This window comes from Aquarana catesbeiana, linkage group LG08, assembly GCF_042186555.1.
Source record: "Aquarana catesbeiana isolate 2022-GZ linkage group LG08, ASM4218655v1, whole genome shotgun sequence".
Taxonomy (NCBI): Eukaryota; Metazoa; Chordata; class Amphibia; order Anura; family Ranidae; genus Aquarana; species Aquarana catesbeiana.
The window spans coordinates 224,882,110-224,908,502 of NC_133331.1; the positions used below are offsets into that span (position 1 = coordinate 224,882,110).

The window sequence follows — 26,393 nt, forward strand, 5'->3', positions numbered from 1 at the left end:
CTGAAGTGAGGGATTATGTCCCTAGGGCCTGTGGCTTCTGGCAGGCCTCTAATGAGAATATTGACTCTGTGACTTCTATTCTCCACATCATCAAGTTGATCGAGCAGAGAGTCAATCCTTTGATCCTGCATTTTACTGTGTGCTTGCAGAGCCTGTAGGGAAGGGCTTATGTCCTCCACTGTCGCCTCTAGGGCCTCCACCCTACCTCCTATGTGGGCAGTGTCAGCTTGTAAATCCTCAATGTCCTTCCTAAAGGCCTTCTCCATGCAGGCCATGAATCCTTCAAGGTCTGCCCAGGTAGGGAGGGCAAGGATATGGGACCTGAGGTCGCCATCATCTTGGGCTATGTGAGGGCCTCTGAGTCCTGGGGCTATGTGTTGGGAGAGTCCAGAGCTGGGGGAGGGAGAGGCAGCAGAGTGCGCCGGGGAAGCGTGCAGTGGCGTATGGTCATGCTTCTTCCCTGTATCCCTCCTACCCGGGCTACTGAATGGGCTCCCTTTTGAGTCCGGAGAGGATGGGAGAGGGGGGGATGCCGGTGGATGGCGCGGTGACATGGCTGGGGATGCCTCGTGTACGGCCTGTGAAGACTCACCCGGTGCCATCTTGGATTCTGCTCCCGGCCGTCTTCCTCCGCAAAAAAAGGCTTCAAGAGAGCTGGAACGAAGCCGTGGGGTTCTCCGGGGCTGCGGGGATTGCTTCCTCCGTGTCGGCATCTCACAGAGCCGGCGTCTGGGTCACTTTGTGCTGCTGCAGAGAGCGATCTGTGGAGCGGGTCAGACAGAGCTCAGCTCACACAGGTCCACTCTGTTCCATGTCTCGGCCACGCCCCCCCTAGAATTGCTTTTACATGAAAGCCGACCGCTGGCTAAAAAGAATGATACCAAGATGATACCTAAACCTGCAGGCATCATTCTGGTATAACCACTCAAAGTCCAGCAACATACCAGTACGTTGCTGGTCCTTGTTGGGCATATATTGTAAACCTTTTTTTCATGCAGCCTGTGGGCTGAACGAAAAAAAGATATTGATCGGAGGGTATGCCCACCATTAGAATTCCACCCTTCATCCACCCACTTCTAATGATGGGCATATATGCACCGTTTATATATGCTGAAGCATGGGGGCATCCGCCCCAAAAGGTAGGAGCAAATCGCTCCTCCGCCCCTGCTGCCCCCATGCTTTAGCATATATGCTCTTTTTTTAACTGTGGTGGTGAAATCACCTCCTACAGCACTGCAGTCATGGCTTTATGTATTGTGGGAGCAAACGCTGTTGCTGTCAAAATAAATAAATCCGCGCTGCAACTGAATGGCATACCTGCTAAGCAAATGATGGTTAACAATAAAACAAAGTAACATTACAGTATAACAGTAAGACTTACCATACCCGCAAAGCAAATATAAAAAAAAATAGTAAAAAATAAAACATTTAACGCAACCTGTGCCTAAAATATATATATATATGCAGAAGCATGGGGGCATCCTCCCATAAAAGGTAGGAGCAAATCGCTCCTCCACCCACTGCTGCCCCCACGCTTCGGCCTATGCTGAAGTATGTAACTGTGGTGGTGAAATCACCTCCGACAGCGCTGGAGTCACGGCTTTATGAATCGTGGGAGCAAACGCTGTTGCTGTCAAGATAAATAAATCCACTCTGCAGCTAAATGGCTACCTGAAAACAAAAAAAATGGTTAACAATAAAACACAGTAAACAGTAAAGTATAAAAGGATAGCATATCTGAAAAGCAAACATGGTAAAACATAATAACAATAAAACATTGCAGAATAGAATACAGTAAAAAAGAGCAGAACAATAGAGAGAGAGAACAATAAAACGACAACTATTTTTGTTTATTTTTATTTTATATATTTTTTTGTTTTTATTTTTTTATTTTTTTTACACTTTTTTTGTAACTATAACTTTTGTAACTGGTACCAGGTTCGGGTGTCTCAAAATGCGATAGCATCTTGGGAGACCCTGTGTTAGTGTGCCTAGCCTGTGCAGTGCTATACCCTACGCTAATACTCAACTAGTGAATGGTAGCGTTCAAAACATTCACCAATGCAAAGACCAGGATTGTCAGGACAGGAGGGACAATAATACCAGGTGTCACGCCTATATCCGCGCTTGCTGCAGACACAACATCTTCTTTGGGGGGCTCGTTGGGTAGGGGTACTCAGGAGGACATATGGAAAATGCCTCTCATGCAGCCGGCTTACTGCATTTGGTTGGGGAAGGTGAGGTGGAGCACCGTCTGGAAACAGAAGGGCTGTGACGATCTCTTCCTGGAATTTAAGGAAGGATCCTGTCCATCCTGAAGCTCTGTATAGCACATGAGCGTTCAGCAAAGCCAATTTAAATAAATAAACAGACACTTTTTTGTACCAGCGTCTGGCCTTACGGGCAACTAGGTACGGTGCCAACAACTGGTCGTTGAGGTCCACCCCTCCCATGTTAAGGTTATATTCGTGGACACAGAGGGTTTTCTCCAAAACACCAGTCGCCGTAGGAATTTGGACCGTCGTGTCTGCATGAAGGGAGGTAAGAACGAAAACATTCTTATTATCCCTCCACTTCATAGCGAGCAAGTTATTACACTTGAAGCCGCTGGGGAAAGCCCCGGCGATTAGGTCGCACGGTGCCACATGCTCCAATCTGTTGATCAAAAAGGTGACTAAAAAGTGGCACGCTCGTGTAATAATTGTCCACGTACAAGTGGTACCCCTTTCCGAATAAGGGTGACACCAAGTCCCACACAATCTTGTCAGCGCTTCCTATGTAGTCAGGGCAGTTTGTTGGCTCTACGTGACTATCTTTGCCCTCGTAAACCATAAAACTACATGTATAGCCTGTGGCCCTGTCACAGAGCTTATACATCTTGACCCCGTATCTGGCACGCTTGCTGGGAAGGTACTGTTTGAATGACAAGCAGTTAGAAAACTTAATCAGGGACTCATCAATGCAGACAACTTGATGGGGAGTAAACAAGTCTGCAAAACGTTGGTTGAAGTGGTTTACGAGGGGCCGAATTTTGTAGAGCAGATCGTATTCAGGGTCTCCACGAGGACGACAGAGTTCATTGTTGTTGAAGTGCATGAACCGCAAAATCTGCTCGTATCGTGCCCTGGTCATGGAGGCAGAGAACAAGGGCATATGGTGAATTGGGTCAGTGGACCAATACAACTGCAACTCACTCTTTTAGGTTATGCCCATGTTGAGGGAAAGGCCCAGAAAGATCTTATATTCGGAAACCGTAATTGGCTTCCAATCTCTGGCAAGGGAGGACTGGGGAATAGTGGCGATGTGTTGACCAGCGTACAAATTGCTTTGGTCCACAATAGATCTATGGTGAAAAACAGCGAATAAAAATCAAGTGACGTAAAATCAACTGTTTCCACCTGAATGCTGGGTTGGCCAGTGAATGGGGGAAGTACGAGTGCTGCAGAAGTGGTGGGTTCCCAATTAGGAATGGCGAATGCAGCAGGAAGGGCACTATGGGCACGACGGGCCTGTGTTCGTCTTTTTCTTGGTGGGGACACTACTTGTGCTTGCCACCTCACCAGCTTGAACTGCACTTATGGGACTCGCCACGTCACCAAATGTTACTGCAGTGCTGGATGTACAACCAGGGTGTACTTGGCCGCTGGTGCTTGCCAGTTCACCAGAAGGAATAGCGGCGCTAGTACTGTTCTGCTCCATACGAGGGACCTGCGATTCTTGCACCTCAACAACAGCAGAAGAAGATCGGGGCCTGGTACGCCTGACCTTGGCAGGGACCACAACTACGTCATCAGAGCTATCTGTCATGGAGCCGCTGTCCTCTACAGGATCGTATTCTGAGCCTGAATCTGACAGATGAGTGACTTCCTCTTCACTATCTGTCATGCTCAGAAACGTGTAGGCCTCTTCACTAGTGTACCTTCGATTTGCCATTTTGGGCTCTAAATTTAGTGGTACACTAGTGAGACTCACAGGCAAAAAAGCTCCTGACTGTTAGCGACTATATCAAAACGCTACCAACAAAAACTGTTAGCGATCGCAGGGATCAGGCCTGACTCTGCGAACGCTGCAGTTATGTGTGTTTAGTGTTTTGTAAGTGACAGTGATCGATCGATACTGCACTTGGGTGGGCTGGGCTGGGCCGAGGGCCAAAACACAGGTGCTAGCAGGTATCTGGGCTGATCCCACTAACACTGCGTTTTTGGGAACCCTAAACTGCTGGGGACGCTAGTATAGATCTGATCAGATCAGATATTGATCTGTTCAGATACTATACCACTAAGGGAGGTGTATGCTGCGTGCGTGGGTGTTAGTGGTACTGGCGCTAACCTGACGCTGCCTGGTGCGACGCAGACCTTATCTGACCCTAAAACTTAACTTATATCACCGCCGGGCGATCGGGGGTTAAACCCTTATTAGGTAATAAACGGCGGGTGCCCTGAAACTATAAAAAATATATGAACTAACCAGCATCACCCGTAACACTTATACGGTGATCACTGGTGAAAGGGTTAACTAGGGGGCAATCAGGGGGTTAAAACCTTTGTTAGGTAGTATATGGGGGTCCCTGACACTATAAAAAGCTGACGGCGAACCTATATACTTACCTCCCTAACTAGCGTCACCTGTGACACTAATACAGCGATCAGAAAAACGATCGCTTAGTGACACTGGCGACGGGGGGTGATCAAGGGGTTAACCTTTATTAGGGGGGGTTAGGGGGGTATCCTAGACCTAAAGGGGGCTACCACTAACTGCCCTACCACTTATAACTGTCACAAACTGACACCAATGCAATAATCAGAAAAAAAATGCTATTGGTGTCACTGGGTACAGGGGGGTGATCGGGGGGTGATGGGGGGTGAAATGTGTGCCTAGAGTGTTCTACTGTTAGTGTAGTGTTGGTGCAAACTTACTTGATGTCTTCTCTCCTCAGTGCCGGAACGAAAAGACCGGCTCGAGGAGAGATGACATCACTTCCTCTGCCGCTGTTTACATTACAGCAGCAGAGGAAGATTGTCATTGGCTGGGAGAGATCGCGAGGGGGTGGCAACAAATGGATGGCCTACCCCTCACCTCTGATCGCTCGGGGACAGATGCCAACCACCTCGGGCACTGGGGGGGGGTTTGATGGGACCCCCCCCGCCCGCTGGAGGCAAGTAACGTACCCATATGTTACTTTGCCTGCCCGTGCCATTCTTGCCGCAGTATATCTGCGTGAGGCGGTCGGCAAGTGGTTAAAGACCAGCCTCGTTTTGGAATCTAGGTGTTTACATGTTTAAAACAGTTTTTTTTTTGCTAGAAAATTTCTTAGAACCCCCAAACATTATATATTGTTTTTTCTCTAACACCTTAGAGAATAACATGGTGGTCATTGCAATACTTTTTTTTACATCGTATTTGCGCAGCGGTCTTACAAGCGCACTTTTTTTGGAAAAAATCACTTTTTTGAATAAAAAAATAAGACAACAGTAAAGTTAGTACAATTTTTTTTTATATTGTGAAAGATAATGTTACGCCGAGTAAATTGATACCCAACATGTCACGCTTCAAAATTGCTCCCGCTCGTGGAATGGCATCAAACTTTTACCCTCAAAAATCTCCATAGGCGACATTTAAAAAATTATACAGGTTGCATGTTTTATGTTACAGAGGAAGTCTAAGGCTAGAATTATTGCTCTCGCTCTAACGATCACGTCGATACCTCACATGTGTGGTTTGACCACTGTTTTCATATCAAAAAAAATATGTAGAAAATGGGATTTTAAAGGTACCCCTGATATAGGAAAAGACATTATTTACTAAAAATATATCAAATATTTATTAAAGCAGTTTTACAAAAAAAAATTTGTACGATAAAATGTGAGAACAGTTTTACATTCACAGGTATACATCCTCAACCTAATATTGACAATGAAAAAAAAGACTGTGGTCACCAAGAGTTCAAGGCATAACCACGTCCACATAATTTCAACATGTTTCGCCCAGAAGGCTTCATCAGGAAAATGGACTAGGCTTTTCAATTATTCAACAACAATATTCACGATAAAAACAACCTTGGTTGTTCAAAAGAGAAAGAGGAAAAAAAAAAAAAGGTAAACACAGAAAAAATATACATAAAACATTCACATTTATGTAGCTTGAAAGCTCTTTAGCTTGTGCAACCATGCCTGATCACCCGTAGGGAGGGATGTATATTCTCATGAATGAAAATCATCACAAGCAAAAAGGATGATTACGGTATCTGTAACAGATATCATAGATAATAAAATTTCACACATATTGCGGGTGAAGACAGGAGGTAGACCACAAGACAAACTAGACAGTGGACACCACTCACCAACCCCCCGAAGAGTAGAAGAGTATTTGTATTGGGAGCTCATGAGGACTGAATGGCACAATATCAATTGTAAAAAAGCACCTGTGCAGTTGAAGACAAAGCTGCTCCACAGTTTCTGAAAAAGTATATAAATGCATGTAGCTATGTTAAACTTCAATGCAACGAGGAACCTATGTACGCTGCAGTTTTAAATCTTCAAGAGCACCTGCTCACCTTGAAAAGATATCACATCATTATGTAAGAAGCTACGTCACATTTCTATTGGCGCTGCTGAAAGGGCACCCTAAAGTAGTGGGCCACAAAAGATAATCACTTCCTATATCTAGAGAAAAAAAAAAAAAAGGTTTGTTTAAAAGGAAATAGAGCACCAAAAGTGGTGCTTTAGTTTACAATTAGACATATCACAGAGTGCTAGACCGATTAACGGTCAATATTTAGTTTTACCTGGTGCCGGCGTCCATGTTTAGCATGAGCTCCCTGACTGCTAGCAAGCATCTGAATGTGTGGGGTTTAAATATCCCTCCCCATGGCACCAAAATGCTGTGCGTGTCATCACACTGCACCTGGAGCCAAGCGGACGCAAAAGGGAAGTTCCTGGTCCAAGGACTGATGACCCGGAACCGGAAACGACAGACAGGAAGTAAAACTACTTCCTGTGTGCCCAAAACAGCACTAAGACTCCCTTTGGAGACAGTGCTGAGCCAAGAAGGAAAACTTGGACAGTTGGAAAGATGGCTGTGGGATACGGTTATACCGGTATGCCAAGGACTATAAGGAGACCTCAAGGCGGGCGTATACCGGGTTGGCAACCCCCAGGAAAGAAAAGCCCAAGGGGGATGTGTGTCCAACCTAGTATACACCCTTGGGCATCCATACGGGGATCAAATGGCACTGAACTGGGGGGGGGGGGGGTAAAAACGAGGGAAAATAGAGCCTGGGGGGTAAAAAAAAAAAAAAAAAGGGGAAGAGGGGTTCCCCAAGGTTTGGGTGTGGTCATGATTGCACATTACAATAATTCATCTACAACATTGTACCACTAATTTACATCCACATATGAAAAGCTGTATCAATATGCACATCATTGCAGCTGACTCAATATATGTTAGTATCCCTTTTCTAAAAGATGTATTGTTTCTAATAGGGGCAATTCTGGCCTAGACAACCAATCCAGAATTAGTCGCGAGAGGAATCGTAAACGTCTGGTGATCTCATCATATTCAAACGCAGTAAATGTTAACAAAACAAAGGAAGGGAAGACACTCAATGGGGCACATACTCCCAAGGAGACAGGAGTGACCAGATCACAAGAGGGGGTGATGTTTATAGAAAAGGCTTATAGCTAATCCCCTCATTGAGGCCGGGGGACCGAGTGGCCTGTAAACAATTGATCCATCTCGTCTCCAATTGGAGAAGTTTATTGTCTATATCACCTCCCCGTTCATGTTCTGGTATGTGTTCAAGGCTTAAAAAGCCGATAACTTTTAAATCGAAATTGTGGTATAGCCCCACATGACGGCTAATAGGTGTTTCCATCCTATGTTTGGAGATAAGGGACACATGGTCCCTGATTCTACAAAAAAGTGGGCGCTTAGTTTTTCCCACATAAAATGCCCCACAATGACATTTCATTAGGTATACAGAACCAACCGATTGACAGTTTGTTCTATGTTTGGGGGTCCAGACGTTATTGTTGGGAAGGATGACATTCTTCCCTTCTAAAATGAAGGAACAATAGTTGCATCTGCCACAAGGGTAGGTGCCTGGTGATTTAGACTTTAGTGTAGTCTGATTGCGATAGTGGCTACTCACTAGAGTATCCCTCAAGGAGCGAGAGCGTTTGAAGGTGATCTCTGGATAGGGTCTAACGAATTTGGAAATTTTTTGATCAGCTGCCAATAGGTACCAGAACTTTTTATAGATATGTATGTTTGTCTATTATATTTGGTAATCACTCATGTTGATGTTGATACTTTATCTCGTCTGGGTTTATATAGCAACAGTTGTCTATTCTCGTTTTTTACCCTGTTAAATGCTTTTTTCAGACATGTTTTACTATATCCCCTAGCTAGGAGGCAATCGCGTAACAGGTTTGCCTCCTTTTGGAAGTCTGTATCCAATGTGCAATTGCGTTTCAGGCGCAAGAATTGACTGAAAGGGATGCTTTTAATTCGTTTTTCAGGGTGCGAACTGCTGGCATGCAGTAAGCTGTTGCCTGCTGATGGTTTGTGATATAGTGTGGAACAGAGCATTCCTGTTTCGTTTATAAAGATCTCTACATCTAAGAAAGTAATTTTTGACTGGTTGAACATGTAAGTAAACTTAAGATTGTATGTGTTCACCTGTAGACCCACCAGGAACTCTAGTAGTTGTTCTTTTGATCCTGCCCACACCATAAAAACATCATCTATGTATCGATGCCATGATACAATCTTACCAATAAACTCTGCTTTAGATTCATCAAAGAAAAGGTCTCGTTCCCACCCCCCCAGGTACAGGTTTGCGTAGGAGGGGGCACATTTTGCCCCCATTGCCACGCCCTGCACCTGGAGGTAGTGGGAACCCTTAAACACAAAAATATTGTGTGTAAGTATAAAATTAAGAATTTCAATCACAAATTCGTTATACTTCCACGAGTCAAGATCTCGTTTATTCAAGAATTCTCGCACAACCTCCACACCTCTGGTATGAGATATGGAGTTGTACAAGGCCTCTATATCGATCGCAACTAGCCAACATCCCTGAGGTAGCTGTAATCCATCCAATGTTTTCAATAGCTCAATGGTATCCTTAACAAAGGAAAAAAGTCCCTTTACGTGGGGGTATAGATACTCGTCCACTAGTTGGCTGGCCTTTTCTGTCAGGGATCCGCACCCCAAAATAATCGGTCGGCCTGGGGGATTCTGTAAGTTTTTGTGCACTTTAGGCAATGCGTAGAATGTTGGAGTCACCGGATTGGTAGAGTCCAAGAATTTTAGTGTGTTAGAGTCAATGACCTCCCTGTAGTGCGCCTTAGCCTGAATGTCCTTATAAAGTTTCATGTAATAATTAATGTGAGATTTGGGTACTGGTCTGTACCAGTCAGTATTACGTATGATGTCAAAACACATTTGCTCATATTGTTTTGTATCCATCAGAACGAGGTTGCCACCTTTGTCGGATGGTTTTATTACGATGTTTTTATTAGACCTCAAGTTCTGTAATGCCTTTTTTAAATGTTTAGATAAATTGCCCGGAGGGCCAGTTAGCCAGTTGGTAGCTTCAATCTCTTTAGTGACCTGGATCACAAAGGCCCACAAGTTAGAGTTTCCCTGTAGGACAAGGAAGGACTTGGATTTGGGTTTATATGTCTTTGGTGTCTCAAAGGTTATTCCAGCAGAAGATATGGAAAAAGGATTATAGGAGCAAAGGGGGTTGTTAGATGGACCAACGCTCTCGCTCCTTGAGGGATACTCTAGTGAGTAGCCACTATCGCAATCAGACTACACTAAAGTCTAAATCACCAGGCACCTACCCTTGTGGCAGATGCAACTATTGTCTCTTCATTTTAGAAGGGAAGAATGTCATCCTTCCCAACAATAACGTCTGGACCCCCAAACATAGAACAAACTGTCAATCGGTTGGTTCTGTATACCTATTGAAATGTCATTGTGGGGCATGTTACGTGGGAAAAACTAAGCGCCCACTTTTTTGTAGAATCAGGGACCATGTGTCCCTTATCTCCAAACATAGGATGGAAACACCTATTAGCCGTCATGTGGGGCTATACCACAATTTTGATTCAAAAGTTATCGGCTTTTTCAGCCTTGAACACATACCAGAACATGAACGAGGAGGTGATATAGACAATAAACTTCTCCAATTGGAGACGAGATGGATCTATTGTTTACAGGCCACTCGGTCCCCCGGCCTCAATGAGGGGATTAGCTATAAGCCTTTTCTATAAACATCACCCCCCTCTTGTGATCTGGTCACTCCGGTCTCCTTGGGAGTATGTGCACCATTGAGTGTCTTCCCTTCCTTTGTTTTGTTAACATTTACTGCGTTTGAATATCATGAGATCACCAGATGTTTACGATTCCTCTCGCGACTAATTCTGGATTGGTTGTCTAGGCCAGAATTGCCCCTATTAGAAACAATACATCTTTTAGAAAAGGGATACTAACATATATTGAGTCAGCTGCAATGATGTGCATATTGATACAGCTTTTCATATGTGGATGTAAATTAGTGGTACAATGTTGTAGACGAATTATTGTAATGTGCAATCATGACCACACCCAAACCTTGGGGAACCCCTCTTCCCCTTTTTTTTTTTTACCCCCCTAGGCTCTATTTTCCCTGGTTTTTACCCCCCCCCCCCCAGTTCAGTGCCATTTGATCCCCGTATGGACGCCCAAGGGTGTATACTAGGTTGGACACACATCCCCCTTGGGCATTTCTTTCCTGGGGGTTGCCAACCCGGTATACGCCCGCCTTGAGGTCTCCTTATAGTCCTTGGCATACCAGTATAACCGTATCCCACAGCCATCTTTCCAACTGTCCAAGTTTTCCTTCTTGGCTCAGCACTGTCTCCAAAGGGAGTCTTAGTGCTGTTTTGGGCACACAGGAAGTAGTTTTACTTCCTGTCTGTCATTTCCGGTTCTGTGTCATCAGTCCTTGGACCAGGAACTTCCCTTTTGCGTCCGCTTGGCTCCAGGTGCAGTGTGATGACACGCACAGCATTTTGGTGCCATGGGGAGGGATATTTAAACCCCACACATTCAGATGCTTGCTAGCAGTCAGGGAGCTCATGCTAAACATGGACGCCGGCACCAGGTAAAACTAAACATTGACCGTTAATCGGTCTAGCACTCTGTGATATGTCTAATTGTAAACTAAAGCACCACTTTTGGTGCTCTATTTCCTTTTAAACAAACCCTTTTTTTTTTTTTTTTTTTTTCTCTAGATATAGGAAGTGATTATCTTTTGTGGCCCATTACTTTAGGGTGCCCTTTCAGCAGCGCCAATAGAAATGTGACGTAGCTTCTTACATAATGATGTGATATCTTTTCAAGGTGAGCAGGTGCTCTTGAAGATTTAAAACTGCAGCGTACATAGGTTCCTCGTTGCATTGAAGTTTAACATAGCTACATGCATTTTATATACTTTTTCAGAAACTGTGGAGCAGCTTTGTCTTCACCTGCACAGGTGCTTTTTTACAATTGATATTGTGCCATTCAGTCCTCATGAGCTCTCAATACAAATACTCTTCTACTCTTCGGGGGGTTGGTGAGTGGTGTCCACTGTCTAGTTTGTCTTGTGGTCTACCTCTCTCTTCACCTGCAATATGTGTGAAATTTTATTATCTATGATATCTGTTACAGATACCGTAATCATCCTTTTTGCTTGTGATGATTTTCATCCATGAGAATATACATCCCTCCCTACGGGTGATCAGGCATCCATCTGGACTACACGGGGGGAGTCATTTCTGGGGGCACCCCTCCTCCCCTCTTCTCTCAGCTGACGCCTCGTATCCTGCGACTTCCCCAGAACTCTATAACAGAGGTATGGAGTTGACGCTGGGGTTGTGTTGGGTGGGAGTACTAGGGGAGGGTTGGGTGTGAGCCTGTGTGATGGGGGGTGTTTGAGTGTGTTTTTTTGTGGGGGGGGTGGGATGGTGGGTGGGATGGTTTTTGTTCCTGTTTTTGTTTTTGTTTCTGGAGGGTGGTTTTGGTGGAGTTATGGTTGCACAAGCTAAAGAGCTTTCAAGCTACATAAATGTGAATGTTTTATGTATATTTTTTCTGTGTATTTACCTTTTTTTTTTTTTTTTTTTCCTCTTTCTCTTTTGAACATCCAAGGTTGTTTTTATCGTGAGTATTGTTGTTGAATAATTGAAAAGCCTCGTCCATTTTCCTGATGAAGCCTTCTGGGCGAAACACGTTGAAATTATGTGGACGTGGTTATGCCTTGAACTCTTGGTGACCAAATTTTTTTTCATTGTCAGTATTAGGTTGAGGATGTATACCTTTGACTGTGAATGTAAAACTGTTCTCACATTTTATCGTACAAATTTTTTTTTTGTAAAACTGCTTTAATAAATATTTAAGATATTTTTAGTAGATAATGTCTTTTCCTATATCAGGGGTACCTTTAAAAACCCATTTTCTACATATTTTTTGGTTTACTACTTTAGGGATGATGGTGCATACATAAAAAACGTTTCTAAACACTGATCTCTACCCATATAGCCTATCACTGTTTTCATATGCGGGCGCTACTCAGGTATGCGTTTGCTTCTGCGCGCGAGCTCATCGGGATGGGGCGTTTTTTTTTCTTTATTTTATTTTATTTATTTTTACACTGTTTTTTTTTTTTTTTTTTTTTTTTTTTTTTTAAATATTTGGGTCACTTTTATTCCTATTACGAGGAATGTAAACATTCCTTGTAATAGAAAAAAGCATGACAGGTCCTCTTAAATATGAGATCTGGGGTCAAAAAGTCCTCAGATCTCATATTTGGACTTAAATGCAATAAAAAAAAATGTCATTTGAAAAAATGACATTGAAAAAAATGTGGCTTTAAGAGGTATGGGCGGAAGTGACGTTATGACGTCACTTCCGCCCTGCAGTGTCATGGAGACGGGTGGGGGCCATCTTCCCCTCACTCATCTCCATGCACAGCAAGTGAGAGGACGCGATCGCCTCTGCCGCTGCCGACAGCTCCGGTAAGCGGTGGAGGGCACCGGATCGTGGCGGGGGGGCCCTCTCCCGCCACCGATAAAAGTGATCTTACGGCGAATCCGCTGCAGAGACCACTTTTATCTTGTAGCTGACCGCAAACGGGGATACCGGGGTTATGGCAGCTATCTGCTGCCATAACAACGATATCCATCCCCAAAAAAAGGGACGTACATCGGCGTGCGGCGGTCGGCAAGTGGTTAAGCATATTGTCTCTATGTACCTAAATCTTCTCAGGCTGAAGCCGTCATCTCAACCCTCCTTGTTGGGCGGCGGCGCATGCAGATGCAGCGGCTGGGTGCTCTGTACAGCAGTGTGAGAGGATGACTGTTTGCTATGAGCGAGAGGAGCTGCTGGCTATTTGCTGTTAGTTCAAGACTCTAAACTTGCGGGCATTTTGGGATTTTGAAGACAGAAGAACTTTTGTCACATTTCTTTTGGTGGCCTTTTTACAAAAGAGATGTCAAAAGTTATGTGGCCTTGTGTCTGATCTGTGCAACAATAAGACACCCGAGCTTCTCCTATTGGGGTTGCTCCAGCCACCCCCTGTTCCATCAAGGCCATGGGAGCCAACTTCTATGGACTTTGTGGTTGATGAGGTAAAAAGCAGGGTCTGGATCCCTTTAGACATGATTTTCCGTTACTATTGGTGACTTGAATCGCTGGCTGTAATGACATGGCAACCATTTTCCTGCTCATGCGTTAATACTTATTCTCTGTATTAGCTGTAGGCAGCCATAGTGGTTCTGCTCTGTAAGACTTAACCAAGAGATATCTCATTCAATGCTCTAGTGCTTCAAAATTTTTGCAAAATTTTTGCAACATGTGTTAGAGGGCAGGAGACCACTCTGCTGCAAGATACATTTTGTCAATATAGAAAAAATGCCATTCCTGTTGATTAGTTGTTGTGCTTAGTTTTCAAAAAATCACTTATCGCCATTCTCTTAATATTCAGGATAAACCCTTTTGCTGCTGCCACCGTGACTTTTATACTGGTGGCTGCAGGGGAATGTAAACAAACTCTAGGCTGATATAGCAGCCGGGACTTTTCTCTCCCAGCTACTGGCTATGTATTAGAAGTCATTTGAGCAGCTGATCTCTTCTACATGAGTGAAGGTGCCACCCCTCTTTCAGTCCCTTGTAATAACAATAAGGTTTAGTTTAATGTTAAAAGAAAAACATTTTATACAAAATGGAAGTTTAATAAATTTAAAAGCCCCTGGGGTGTGCAGGCACACAGACAATGGCTACAATGCACTAAAGCAGTGGTTCTAAAACCTTCTAGTGCCGTGACCCCTTGATAAAATTTCCCAAGTCGTGGGGACCCCTAACATTATTATTATTTTCGTAGCGTGGGTTGTCAGCACCCAAGGCAAGACAAGTAATTTGCGCCCATAACCTAGGGACATTTAGCGCTCCCCGAGTCCCTTCCACTCTTACAGTATTAAACCCCTTATGGTACATTTTAGGATGTACCCCTCTCTTTGTTCCTTTCTTTCCCTTTTATCTCTCTCTCTATCCTAATTTCTTGTTTTTTTCCTCCATCCCTCTCTCTAGCCGTCTTTCTTGTTCTTGCTCTTATTTTTTCTCTCCATTTTTCTTTGTCCTCCCCCCTCTTTTCCTCTCCCTTCCATGCATTCTCTATTTTTACTCCTTGGTGGGGGATGGGGGAGATGGGATAAGTGGCAGTGTTGGGGGGAGTTCTGTTTAGCCAACTTGGGTGCTCTTGATCAAGGTCATCTGCTGATCTGAGAACTGTAGTGGGAACTTTTAATGGCAACTTTAAGGTAGTGTTACTCTCACTGTGTCTCCAGCTCTGTGGTGTCTCACAGCAGTGACACCTATGCCAAAATCAGGAAATAGGGTCTCCTCCAGCCTTTCCCACTTCACATTCCTCACCAGTCAACTGACCTCTAGTCTCTGCCCCCCAGCCATGCCGTGAACTGAATGGGTGGCTGCGAAGAGGCTGAGTGGGCGGCCACAGGCTTCAGGAAAAGCCCAGTTGGGCGGCCACGAAAAAGCTGGAAGAGCGGTGCGGGCTTCAGGAACATCCCAGGATTCAGTGACCCCTGGCAAATCGTCATTCGACCCCCAGGTTGAGAACGACTGCACTAAAGGTTATCGCATCTGTTATGATAGTCACCTGACTACTTATCACATGCAATAATGAAAATGTAAATTCACTATTGCTTGCATGTGGTATTTAGTGCAAACAGCAAAAATGGTAACTCGGTAAGTACTGCATAAGAAGGTGTTAAAGTGAATTCACAGAAAGAAAGAAATACATGCAATAATTAAGTAGTGGTCCAAGTTATGCAATAAGTATGGCAATGGTCAGACCCAAGGTAGGAGGTCAGTGGTTGTTTTAAAAAAAATTGTCGGGAAAGTGCAAGCTGGAGTAGGTGGCAGGTAGATTCCACTTAGGACTTGTCTCTGAAGGCTGACAGACTGCATAGCATAGTCTATGCAGCCCCTTGAATCCTTCATGCAGAAGAGGAGGAGGAGAAGGTCTAGAATGTTTTTTTTAATTGAAACATGCTTTAACCTCCCTGGCGGTATGATTATTTCGGATTTTAGGTGCTGAAAGCGGTACAATTATTTTGCATGGAAATTTGGCGTTTTATATTGTAGGTCTGTAGTTCTTAACAATAACACACTTAAATCTGTCCAAACAAGAGTCTAGTAGATATCCTGGGTATGATAAAGTTTGAAACACAAAAACATAAATTATAATATAATAAATAAAAATAAATAATTAAAAAAAAAAAATTAATAATAAAATAAATTTCCCCACGATTCACTATCGCTCAATTCTGCAAGTGTTCTAATTTACTATCACTGTTTTCTAGCTGGTCTAAAGCCACTTTTGATGTAAAGGGACACTTTTTGGTTGCTATGGACAATCTCCAGTTTCCAGGCAGAAAGAACAGTATATATAACATAAAACTGCATGCAGGGCATAGGACAAAGCACTGGGGACAAAAGGGATGTGAAATCATTTCATACAGTACTGTAATCTGTAAGATTACAGTACTGTATGTGTTATGATTTTACACTTTTTTGAATTTGCCGCCAGGCTCCGCCCCTGTGCGTCGCGCCGCTCGCAGGGAACGGAGCCTGGCACGGAGAGGCTTCGGAGGAGGACGGAGCCCGCAGACACTGCGGGGGACATCGCAGGATCCTAGGGACAAGGTAAGTAAAGCCACACCAGGATCCTGCGATGTGTGGCTCGGGGTTACCGCTAATGGTCCTGAATTTTAACCCCGAGCCACACTCGGGAAAACCGCCAGGGAGGCTACGGAGCTCACATTGCTGGATAAATACATCGATATTGATACCTTGCAGAAGTTCTGCTTATCCAAGGCACTAATTATGGAGCTGTATACCCAACTTAGAGAGTACCTTGAGCCCTCAACCCAGAAAAGCCATGCCATGAAAAAAAAACATTTGGGGAAAGCATCCTATCAGATGGTACCTGGCAAGTTAGTGGGGATTTCACATGCCTCTTCACCAATGTACTGTATGTTTTCTGTGCAATAGCAGTGCAATATATATTTTTTCCATAATCTCGTGGTGACAACACTGTCATTTTGGTGTACTGGAATAAAGAGCTACGTGGATTGTTATGTCACAGTTTTGTATTGGATATAATGTTTGTGGACTTTCTATCACTGTTTCAAGGACTTTATCTGTGTGCTAAGTCATTACACCACTTTTTAATTTAGGTTTTAGTTATTTCTACATCAAATTTGAATTTATTTCTACATTACTGTGCATGTTGAAGTGATCACTGAGTTAAACTAACTCCTAGCTGCTACAGTCAGCCCTACCGCCAATATAATTCTTACATCAGTGACAGCAAAATGGTTAAAGTACAACTAAAGGCTTCTGTATGTCTAGAAAAGTGCCAAATCTACATAGTTACATAGTTACATAGTTAGTCAGGTTGAAAAAAGACACAAGTCCATCCAGTCCAACCACAAAAAAAAAAAAAAAAAAAACGTACAATCCAATATACCCAATACTATACCCACAGTTGATCCAGAGGAAGGCAAAAAACCCCAGCAGAGCATGCTCCAATTTGCTACAGCAGGGGAAAAAATTCCTTCCTGATCCCAGAGAGGCAATCGGATTTTCCCTGGATCAACTTTACCTATAAATGTCAGTACCCAGTTATATTATGTACATTTAGGAAAGTATCCAGGCCTTTCTTAAAGCAATCTACTGAGCTGGCCAGAACCACCTCTGGAGGGAGTCTATTCCACATTTTCACAGCTCTTACTGTGAAGAAACCTTTCCGTATTTGGAGATGAAATCTCTTTTCCTCCAGTCGTAAAGAGTGCCCCCTTGTCCTCTGTGTTGACCGTAAAGTGAATAACTCAACACCAAGTTCACTATATGGACCCCTTATATATTTAAACATGTTGATCATATCCCCCCTTATTCTCCTCTTCTCAAGAGTGAACAAATTCAGTTCCTCTAATCTTTCCTCATAGCTGAGCTCCCCCATGCCTCTTATCAGTTTGGTTGCCCTTCTCTGCACTTTCTCCAGTTCCACGATATCTTTTTTGAGAACTGGTGTCCAAAACTGAACTGCATATTCCAGATGAGGTCTTACTAATGATTTGAACAGGGGCAAAATGATATCTCTCTCTCTGGAGTCCATACCTCTCTTAATACAAGAAAGAACTTTGCTCGCTTTGGAAACCGCAGCTTGGCATTGCATGCTATTATTGAGCTTATGATCTACCAAAACCCCCAGATCCTTCTCCACTACAGATTCCCCCAGTTGTACTCCCCCTAGCATGTATGATGCATGCATATTCTTAGCCCCCAAGTGCATAACTTTACATTTCTCAACATTAAACCTCATCTGCCACATAGTCGCCCAATTAGACAGTGCATTGAGGTCGGCTTGTAAATTGGAGACATCCTGTAAGGACGTTATTCCACTGCATAGCTTGGTGTCATCTGCAAAGACAGAAATGTTACTTTTGATCCCAGACCCAATATCATTTATAAAGATATTAAAGAGTAAGGGTCCCAGCACTGAACCTTGGGGTACACCACTGATAACCTTAGACCATTCAGAGTAAGAATCATTAACCACTACTCTCTGAATTCTGTCTTTTAGCCAGTTTTCTATCCATTTACAAACTGATATTTCCAAGCCTGTAGACTTTAACTTACACATGAGCCGTGTGTGCGGAACTGTATCAAACGCTTTTGCAAAATCCAAATAAACCACGTCCACAGCCACCCCTCTGTCCAAGGTTTTACTTACCTCTTCATAAAAAGAAATCAGGTTTGTCTGACAACTTCTGTCTTTCATGAACCCATGCTGTCTGTTGCTTAAAATGTTTTTTTCCAGCAAGAACTCGTCTATGTGGTCTTTTATTAAACGCTCCAGTATCTTCCCGACTATAGAAGTTAAACTAACAGGTCTATAGTTACTTGGTAAAGACTTTGATCCCTTTTTAAATATAGGCACCACGTTCGCCCTGCGCCAATCCAGCGGTACTATTCCCGTCATTAATGAGTCCCTAAAAATTAGATACAATGGCTTTGAAATTACAGAGCTCAAATCTATTGTTATATGATGCACATGCTTTATAATGGAAACAATCCTCTACCTTCCCTTACTGGGCCAAACTATCCCTTATTTGTGCCTCAAATGCTGCACCTTCCCAGACACTGCAGCTCACAGTTAGAGGGTTTCAGTAACAGATGCAGCGCACTCAATTCAGGAGACAGTGGGCAAGACTAGGTATGACTAGATGTTAATTGACAAGCTACAGGTTTGTGACGCAGCAATGGCAATGCTGATAGCAAAGCCCCCTGCAACATCTTCTCTTCTAACTGTAGTGCAAATAGGCACAGCCTACAGAGAGTAGCTACTCAGCTCTCAATTTAGGAGCAGTGCAGAATTGTTGCCACACAACCACAGGGAGCTGTATTTTGTGAACTTCACAAGCAGACTCAATAGAAAACTTTAGGTGCAGATGTACCATCATCTAGTGCTCCAGTACACATTTTTAATGGGAAGCCATAGTTCTGCTACCAAGAAAATATATTTTTACATGCATTAGTTTACATGAAAAACATATTTCTCTTAAACCTGTCCATTTCTGGATTATTGTAACAGCGTAATACAAAATTCACTATGGCAGCAGAAAGGTTTAAAGTTACTGCAAATGCTTTTTTTTAATAAAAAAAAAAACCTAAGAAACAGGTTTATGCTTACATACTCTGTGCAATGGAATAGCACATAGTGGCCCTGATCTTCTTCTCGGGTCCCCTACCGGCTCTCCTGGCTCCTCTTCTTTGGCAAGTACTCTCATAGAAAGCCACTTTCTATGGGGCTACTCATGCAAGCTCTCTCCTGAGCTTTGCTTTCCACATCTATAGACACAGACAGCAGGACTTGGCTCAGCCCCCCACTTCCTCCTCACTAGCTTTAATTGATAGCAGTGGGAGCCAATGACTTCCACTGCCCCAGCAAAGCCCGTAAGACCAGGAAGTGAATGGAGAGAAGAGCTGCAGATATGCTGGATCGAATGAGGGCTCAGGTAAATACGAGTAAAAAGGGGGGGGGGGGGGGATACTGATGCCTAAACATTTTTTACCTAATATAAGGAATGCATTAAGATGAAGAATGTTTAGGCTTTCTAACAATTTTAAGACTGTAGTGCAGGCAGACATAAAAAAAAAAAAAAAAAAAAAAAAAAAAAAAAACAATTTATGGTATGTATTCTTTAACAATCATTAAAGCCTAACGTGGAGACAAAATCACATTTTTAATAGAGTAAGGAATGGTTAGAACTTCTTATTAGGATTTTATAAGTGTCTGTGTCTTCCTGTCCTTGCGATAACCATACACACCATTTCTTACGAGAACGTCAGGAGTAACAACCGCAAAAAATATTCTGAATACTGAAAATTGCCTTAATGATGCATGTACAGTAGTTTTCAGTAGGAGAGTCATTGAACTAGGTATAATACCTCTTAAACTCAACAGTCATTATCTAATTGGATGATTCTTTGATGTTTCTATGAGAAACATGCTACCTGTGTCTGATATAAGTAACAGTTCTCCTCTGTGTGAACCTTCAAGGATGGGTTGCTCCAGTTTTCATTACTGTAGTTTGTTAAATGCCAACTTTGTGGAATTATAAGAATTATCCTTATAAGTTTTTTTCTTCTCTTCATCTCCCCACCATAGGAACATACATATATACACTGAATGGCAGTGATCCAGAAGGGTATCCGGTGATGTATGGCCTCACCTTTCCACCAGGATCAAAATGTTATTTTTTAGTTGACCCCCTCCTTGGAAATGTTACATTAATCGAAGAACTTGACAGAGAGGTAACTATAGTAATGAAGTGGGGATCAGGGTAAAGTTATGAATAAACAGTGCTTTGGTAACATTTATGGCACAGCTACGTTTTTAGTAAAACATGATTGTACTATTTTCATGCATTCAGTCATGCACTGATAAAGCTCAGTAAGCTTGAAATAGTGCAGTTGAAGAATGCAGTTTGAACAAATGGCTCTATATTATAGCCTGTATTGGTGAAACTGCAGGGGCCACTGGGATGTAAAGGAATGATCTGCATTATTCTGACTGCAGTCCTTACAGGATTAACCACTTTAGCCCCGGAAGGATTTACCCACTTCTTGACCAGGCCATTTTTTGTGATACGGCACTGAGTCGCTTTAACTGACAATTGCGCGGTCATGCGACACTGTACCCAAACAAAATGTATGTCTTTTTTTCCCACAAATAGAGCTTTCTTTTGGTGGTATTTGATCACCTCTGCGGTTTTTATTTTTTGCGCTGTAAACAAAAAGATTGACAATCTTGAAAAAAAATAATTTTTTTTACTTTCTGCCATAATACAGATCCCAAAAAAATTAATTTTTTTCATCCGATATACATTCTTCTACATATTTTTGTCATTTCACACTTTTGTCATTTCTGGCTAGACCAACAGGTATTTTCTGTACTTGCTGATCTAAAGATTGGTAACACTGCAATATATTTCTTGTTCAAATGTTTTATTGAAAAAAACAAAGTAAGTCAAAACAAATAGGAGAGACAGTTACATGTCTCGTTCAAGGCATGGGACATTAAAATACATGGTGGTGTTAGGATTGATAAACGAAAACACAGTAGCACGAATATCGACTAGGCATGCTGGTAAACAGTTCGAGGCCATCACAGAGGAGAAAAACATCCTTTGTCAGAGTCGGTTGTGGCAAACCAAACTTAAGCATAAACAAAGAGCATCGTAGTAATAGTATTTAACGCATGTCCCATGAGTAGCTAAATCCCTTTGTATAAAAGTCAGGATAGCAGGTACCCCAATGCTGTAGAAGTAGGCTGTACAGAAGGAGGGTCTTAATCCAAGGGAGTTTGAGTAAAAGGTGAACGGGGACTTGAAAAAAAAATCACCAACAGTTTGAGAGGATGTATGTAGCCAAAGATGAAAAAACAGAGAGGAAAGTAGAAACGGGAAAGGAGAAAGTAAGGGTGAGAATTTGTTTGGCTGCAGTGGTGACTTTAAAAAGTAATTTAAACTGTCAGTGGGTGACAGATAGCGGTTTCTGATTCAGTAGAGCCACAGTGGGGTCTGGGGAAAGGGAAGTATCAAAAAGTTTAGTGAGTATACAGAATATATATCGCCCAAGAGGCATGTGCCACTGGGCGCTCCCACCAAATGTGGAGGTGAGTGTGTGAAGTCTAACAACAACAAAAACATGAGGCCGAGTATCCTGGCAAAAATGTGGCAATCCTGGTGGAGACCAAATACCATCTAGTGAGGACTTTGTAGCTCATTTTCAAGCTTATGACATTCTGCAAGGATGACTTGGTAGCTTCCAAAATATGAGATTTCCCAGGTCCCTTTCCTACTTAGCAACATAGCAACATTGGGGGGGGGGGGGGGGGGAGTGGTTGTGGGCTCCACCAGTTGTCTGTTTAGAGTCAAAATGAGGTGTCATCTATGAGGATCATGCTTGCAAACTTGATCAAGGGAGGAGAATTGGGGGGCTGAAGGGTCAGATGGGATCAGAGGGGATAGGAAGTGTATTATCTGAAGGTATATGAATAATTCTGATGAGAGAATTCTGTAAGATTCATATTCATTAGAATTGTTTTCTGCCCTGGGAATGTAACCTCTAAAGAAACAGCTGCACATAGTGCATGAGGTGCAGTCTTCTAAACAACACTGAGATTTATCATTTGTTTATAGTAAATGCAGAACCTCCAATATGACAGTCATTGAAATAAATCAGTGATTTCTGGGTTGGGTCCTGGGCTTAAAAAAGGGTACCATATAGAAACCTATTTGTGTTTCAAGAGTATTTACGTTTTATTATTGAAAATTCCCCAGACTACTAATTGCTACTAATAAATTCAGCTGTTAATATTGGTACCTTAGAAAATGTACAGTACTTTGTGGACATTTTGGTGGAGCAGAAGATTTTCTCTAGGGCGCAAGATGTTTCTCTGGGCAGATACTTTGTTATTGGCTCATCATATAGTAAAGCAATATTGGGGTACATTGGACCACTTTGTAGTTTGTGGATCCCAGACTTAAGCAGTCCATGAAGCCTGAGCCGGACTTAAAATTATGCACTCTAGGACTGTGTCTGTAGATAGCAGGTGCAAAGAGGCAGATTCTCCCTGTATTGTACAGTTATTGGGCAACAGTTTTTTCTCCATCATCTAGTAGAAATACGGTATTCTTTATTCATTTTTTTTTTTTTTTACACACTGCCACAATATGCTAAGCCGAGTTAGAACAAAAGAATACATTCTTTGTAAACTTGTAATTTGTTATCTATGGCAATAGCTGGAATTGCCTGGTTCCAATTGAGGTCTATTAGAGAATGTGAAGGTCCTATTTTATTTTTTTCTGTTTCTCTATAGTCATTAATTTTTATGTTAAGTTTTTCCTCCAACTTGTGTCCTGTAATTATATTTAAATGAGAAAATAAAAACCCATAAAACTGTTTACTATAATCTAACAGTATCCATGAATCTCGATCATTTCTTTTTTTCGATTCATACAAATTTTTACCAATTCTTCAATTTTTTTCTTAATAGAAACAAGATGAAATAGAAGCCATTGTCAGTATATCGGATGGACTAAATAAGGTAAAATGGAAAAAATATTAGTACTGTAATTAATGCATTGATTAATGAATTATAAGGACTAAAATATGCTTTGTAAAGAGGAACTTCACCCATTTTCTAAAAACTATAAAAGTCAGCAACTAAAACTATTGTAGCTGCTGACTTTTAAAAATGAGATACTTAACAGCCCATGCTGTCTTCTATAGCCGGTTCTTCTCACTGCTGATGCTGCCATCTTGGATTTGGGAGAGCTGTGATTAGCTTGGCTAAATTGCAGCTGGCTCCATGTTTGAGATTGTGCAGCTCAAGGCAGCAAGACTGCTTCTGCAGCCTCTTGGAATGTGTTGTGTCCTAGGAGGCTGTGGGCGGTGAGGGGGGCAGAACCTGCAACGTCATTCTCGCCTAGATGAGATTTCAGAAAGTGGGAGTGGGTCAAAAAGGTCACCACAATTCACAATCATGTTGAGTTAACCAGTAGCCATCAGTTGTTGGTCAATCAAGGTTCAATCAAGGTCTCTAATGCAGCTATCTGGATTGGATTATATATTGTCAGCCATAGTTTGAGGCTGTACCCAAAACCCGCTTGACTGGAGGATTGTGGGACCTGCATGGAATGTGACCTTCAAGCACTGTCCTCTGCTTGTGGTCCTTTGTATTAGAACTAAGTTGTCCCTGTTTGAGGAGCAACATGTCAGATCCCACACACAAGAGGAGTAGTCCTGTTGCATTGGGTGCCTCTAGTTAATGATCCATTAACAATCTGATACAGCCTGCAGTGTTCTCTCTCAAAGGCCAAAAATGCTACATTCTTTGGAGTTCTCTTTGGCTCCGTTGGGTGGGGATCCCGCTCTCAGTTTTAACCCGGGCGTATTTCACAACAGTTATTCAGGATTTTATGGGCCAAAAAGGCAGTTATTTTTTTTTTATTATTACAGGGGGCATAAGTGTACCTTAATGCCTTCTCCTGCAGATTTTTTATCTTACCTGATTGCAGCCTTAGCCATCTCTGAGCTTTCTGTTGCCAAAGCTCTATCTGATGAAGACTCCCACAGACTCTTTCAGGATGAGATTGTCCCTAAAGAGTCATAGGCAGCCATCATACCTGCCAGTCTGAGAGAGACCACATCAGCTCTTACTGATGCAGTGCATGCTAACTTAAAGATGGAGAAGCAGCCTGTAGATTCCACCATTGCTGCTACTAGTCTGGAATGCACATATTGCATTTCAACCTGCCATATCTGTTATGTTAGTTTCTCATCACAGCACACAGCAAACCTGTCATTCACTGTCACCCAAACAGCCAGCTTATGAAGGTGCAATCTGAGCACCCCACTGACCATCTGTGTAAAATACAGTATCTCCTTCCCTTCTTCTCTACCTCAGAGGTCGAGTTAAGCAGGGAGAGAGGAGAGAAACTGCTGCAATGTTAGGAGGAAAACGTCTATCAGCACCAGCCCCTCCCAAAAATGAAAGTCATTTACTTACCTGATCCAACTCCCTTCATGCTGCAAGACCGCCACCTGCAGCCTCTTATCCACTACGATTCGGTGGTCACAGGTCCTCTGATGTCATCAAGTACTATGCTGTCCCTATAGCCTTTCATTGGAAGTGAAGACGCTGAGAGACAATCCACCACCATGAGTTAGGGGAGTGAGTATCAGGTAAGTAAAACTGCTTATTCTAGTCTGTTAGGAGTGAACAAGCAAATGCTCATAAATATTCATAATAAGATAAATATATATAAATAAATATGACACACATAAGTATTCATTGCAGCAGGGAGACAGCCCCACTGCTTGGAAGCGTTCTTTTTCCCTGGAGATAGGCTTTAAAACTGCAGGTCAGATTTATATAAAGCCTGATTTCTATGTCCGTTAAAAAATCTACTACTATGTTTAATGTAGCACAGCATAGGCAGATGAAGGGCTGTGTTACCAAAAACAATCAAAAATCTAAAACTATCTGGGTCAAATTAACTTTACCTTATGACTGTGGGCATATTAAAGGCACATTACAATGGTTTTGAGTTGATTGTATTTTTTCTCTTACTATGTATCTGTGTGTGTATCTTTCAGATACTGTGAGACTGAACTGCAGCTGAAATCTCCCAGGAACCTAATGGTAGAGGATCTGGGAGGAAATAAGCCATTCATATAAATGTTTTATGTATCTATCTGTTGACAAAATTTTGCATATTAAAGCATGAGCTATGACTAGCAAGTCTCCTAATGTTCATTGCAGAGATGTTATATGTACCGTAACTAAAATCAAACTCATGCATGGCCAACCCACAGGTTCCATTACTACCTGCCCACTATTTACTTACCTTCTGTTTGCTCTTCCACCAATCTGTTTGCCTGCTGAAGTGAATTGAAATGCCCTTTATTTAGTGGTATAGGGGAGCATGTTTCTCTTCATTACCTGCCAATGTATGGCTTTGGGTGCCTGAGTATCTAGTTTCTACGCCTGATCACTGTTGCTTTGTTTGACATTTGTTGAATTTTATTTAATAATTTGGGCTTTCATTTGCTTGACAGGTTTCTGAGAGAGTACGTATTTTGGTGACAGATGCCAATGATGAGAGTCCAGAGTTCCAGAAAACACCATACATTGTGAATGTCCCGGAGGTAAGTGTAATAGTGTGTAATAGCTTGACAATTCTCAAATACTATTCATGATAGCTGAGAGATCTGGTCATAATAACTGTTATCACATATTTAGCTCATTACAATAAGATTGTCTCATAATTTTCCTTGGGCAGCTTTTTTAATCATATATGCATCAATGTGTAATCTATGTGTTTGACTGTAATATAACAGACAAGGAAGAAACTAAAAAAATAAAAAATAAAGCAGTTATTTGAACCATTTTCTAAATACAAATAATTTTTCCTTAGGATACACCTCCAGGAAGCAGCATTTTTCAGGTGGAGGCACTGGACAAAGACATGGGATCTGGTGGAAGCATCACATATTTAATACAGGTAAATTTTATTTGTGTAATCTAAAATAAATGTATCCTGGATCATGCATTAACTTGAAAGTGATAATTGGTGTACATTTATTACTAGGGTTAATTTTGGGCTGTTTTTTGCCTATTTGTCTAGTACTCTTCAGGGAACAGATTCCCCTGGGGAAAGCAATCAGTGGACATGCTGTGTCATGCCATGTTAAATTTTATGGTACAC

At 42.4% G+C, this 26,393-nt stretch overlaps 1 protein-coding gene across 3 annotated transcripts in view; it reads left to right on the top strand.

Annotated features, from left to right (window-relative positions):
• The window catches only part of CDHR1 (cadherin related family member 1), a 326,479-nt gene that overhangs the window by 73,220 nt on the left and 226,866 nt on the right, over positions 1-26,393 (top strand). For all 3 annotated transcript variants that reach the window (XM_073596895.1, XM_073596894.1, XM_073596893.1), the window contains exons 3-6: positions 20,285-20,430; positions 23,177-23,227; positions 25,744-25,833; positions 26,103-26,189. In XM_073596895.1, coding sequence (XP_073452996.1) covers positions 20,285-20,430; positions 23,177-23,227; positions 25,744-25,833; positions 26,103-26,189 — 374 coding nt within the window. The remainder of the gene's footprint in view (positions 1-20,284; positions 20,431-23,176; positions 23,228-25,743; positions 25,834-26,102; positions 26,190-26,393) is intronic.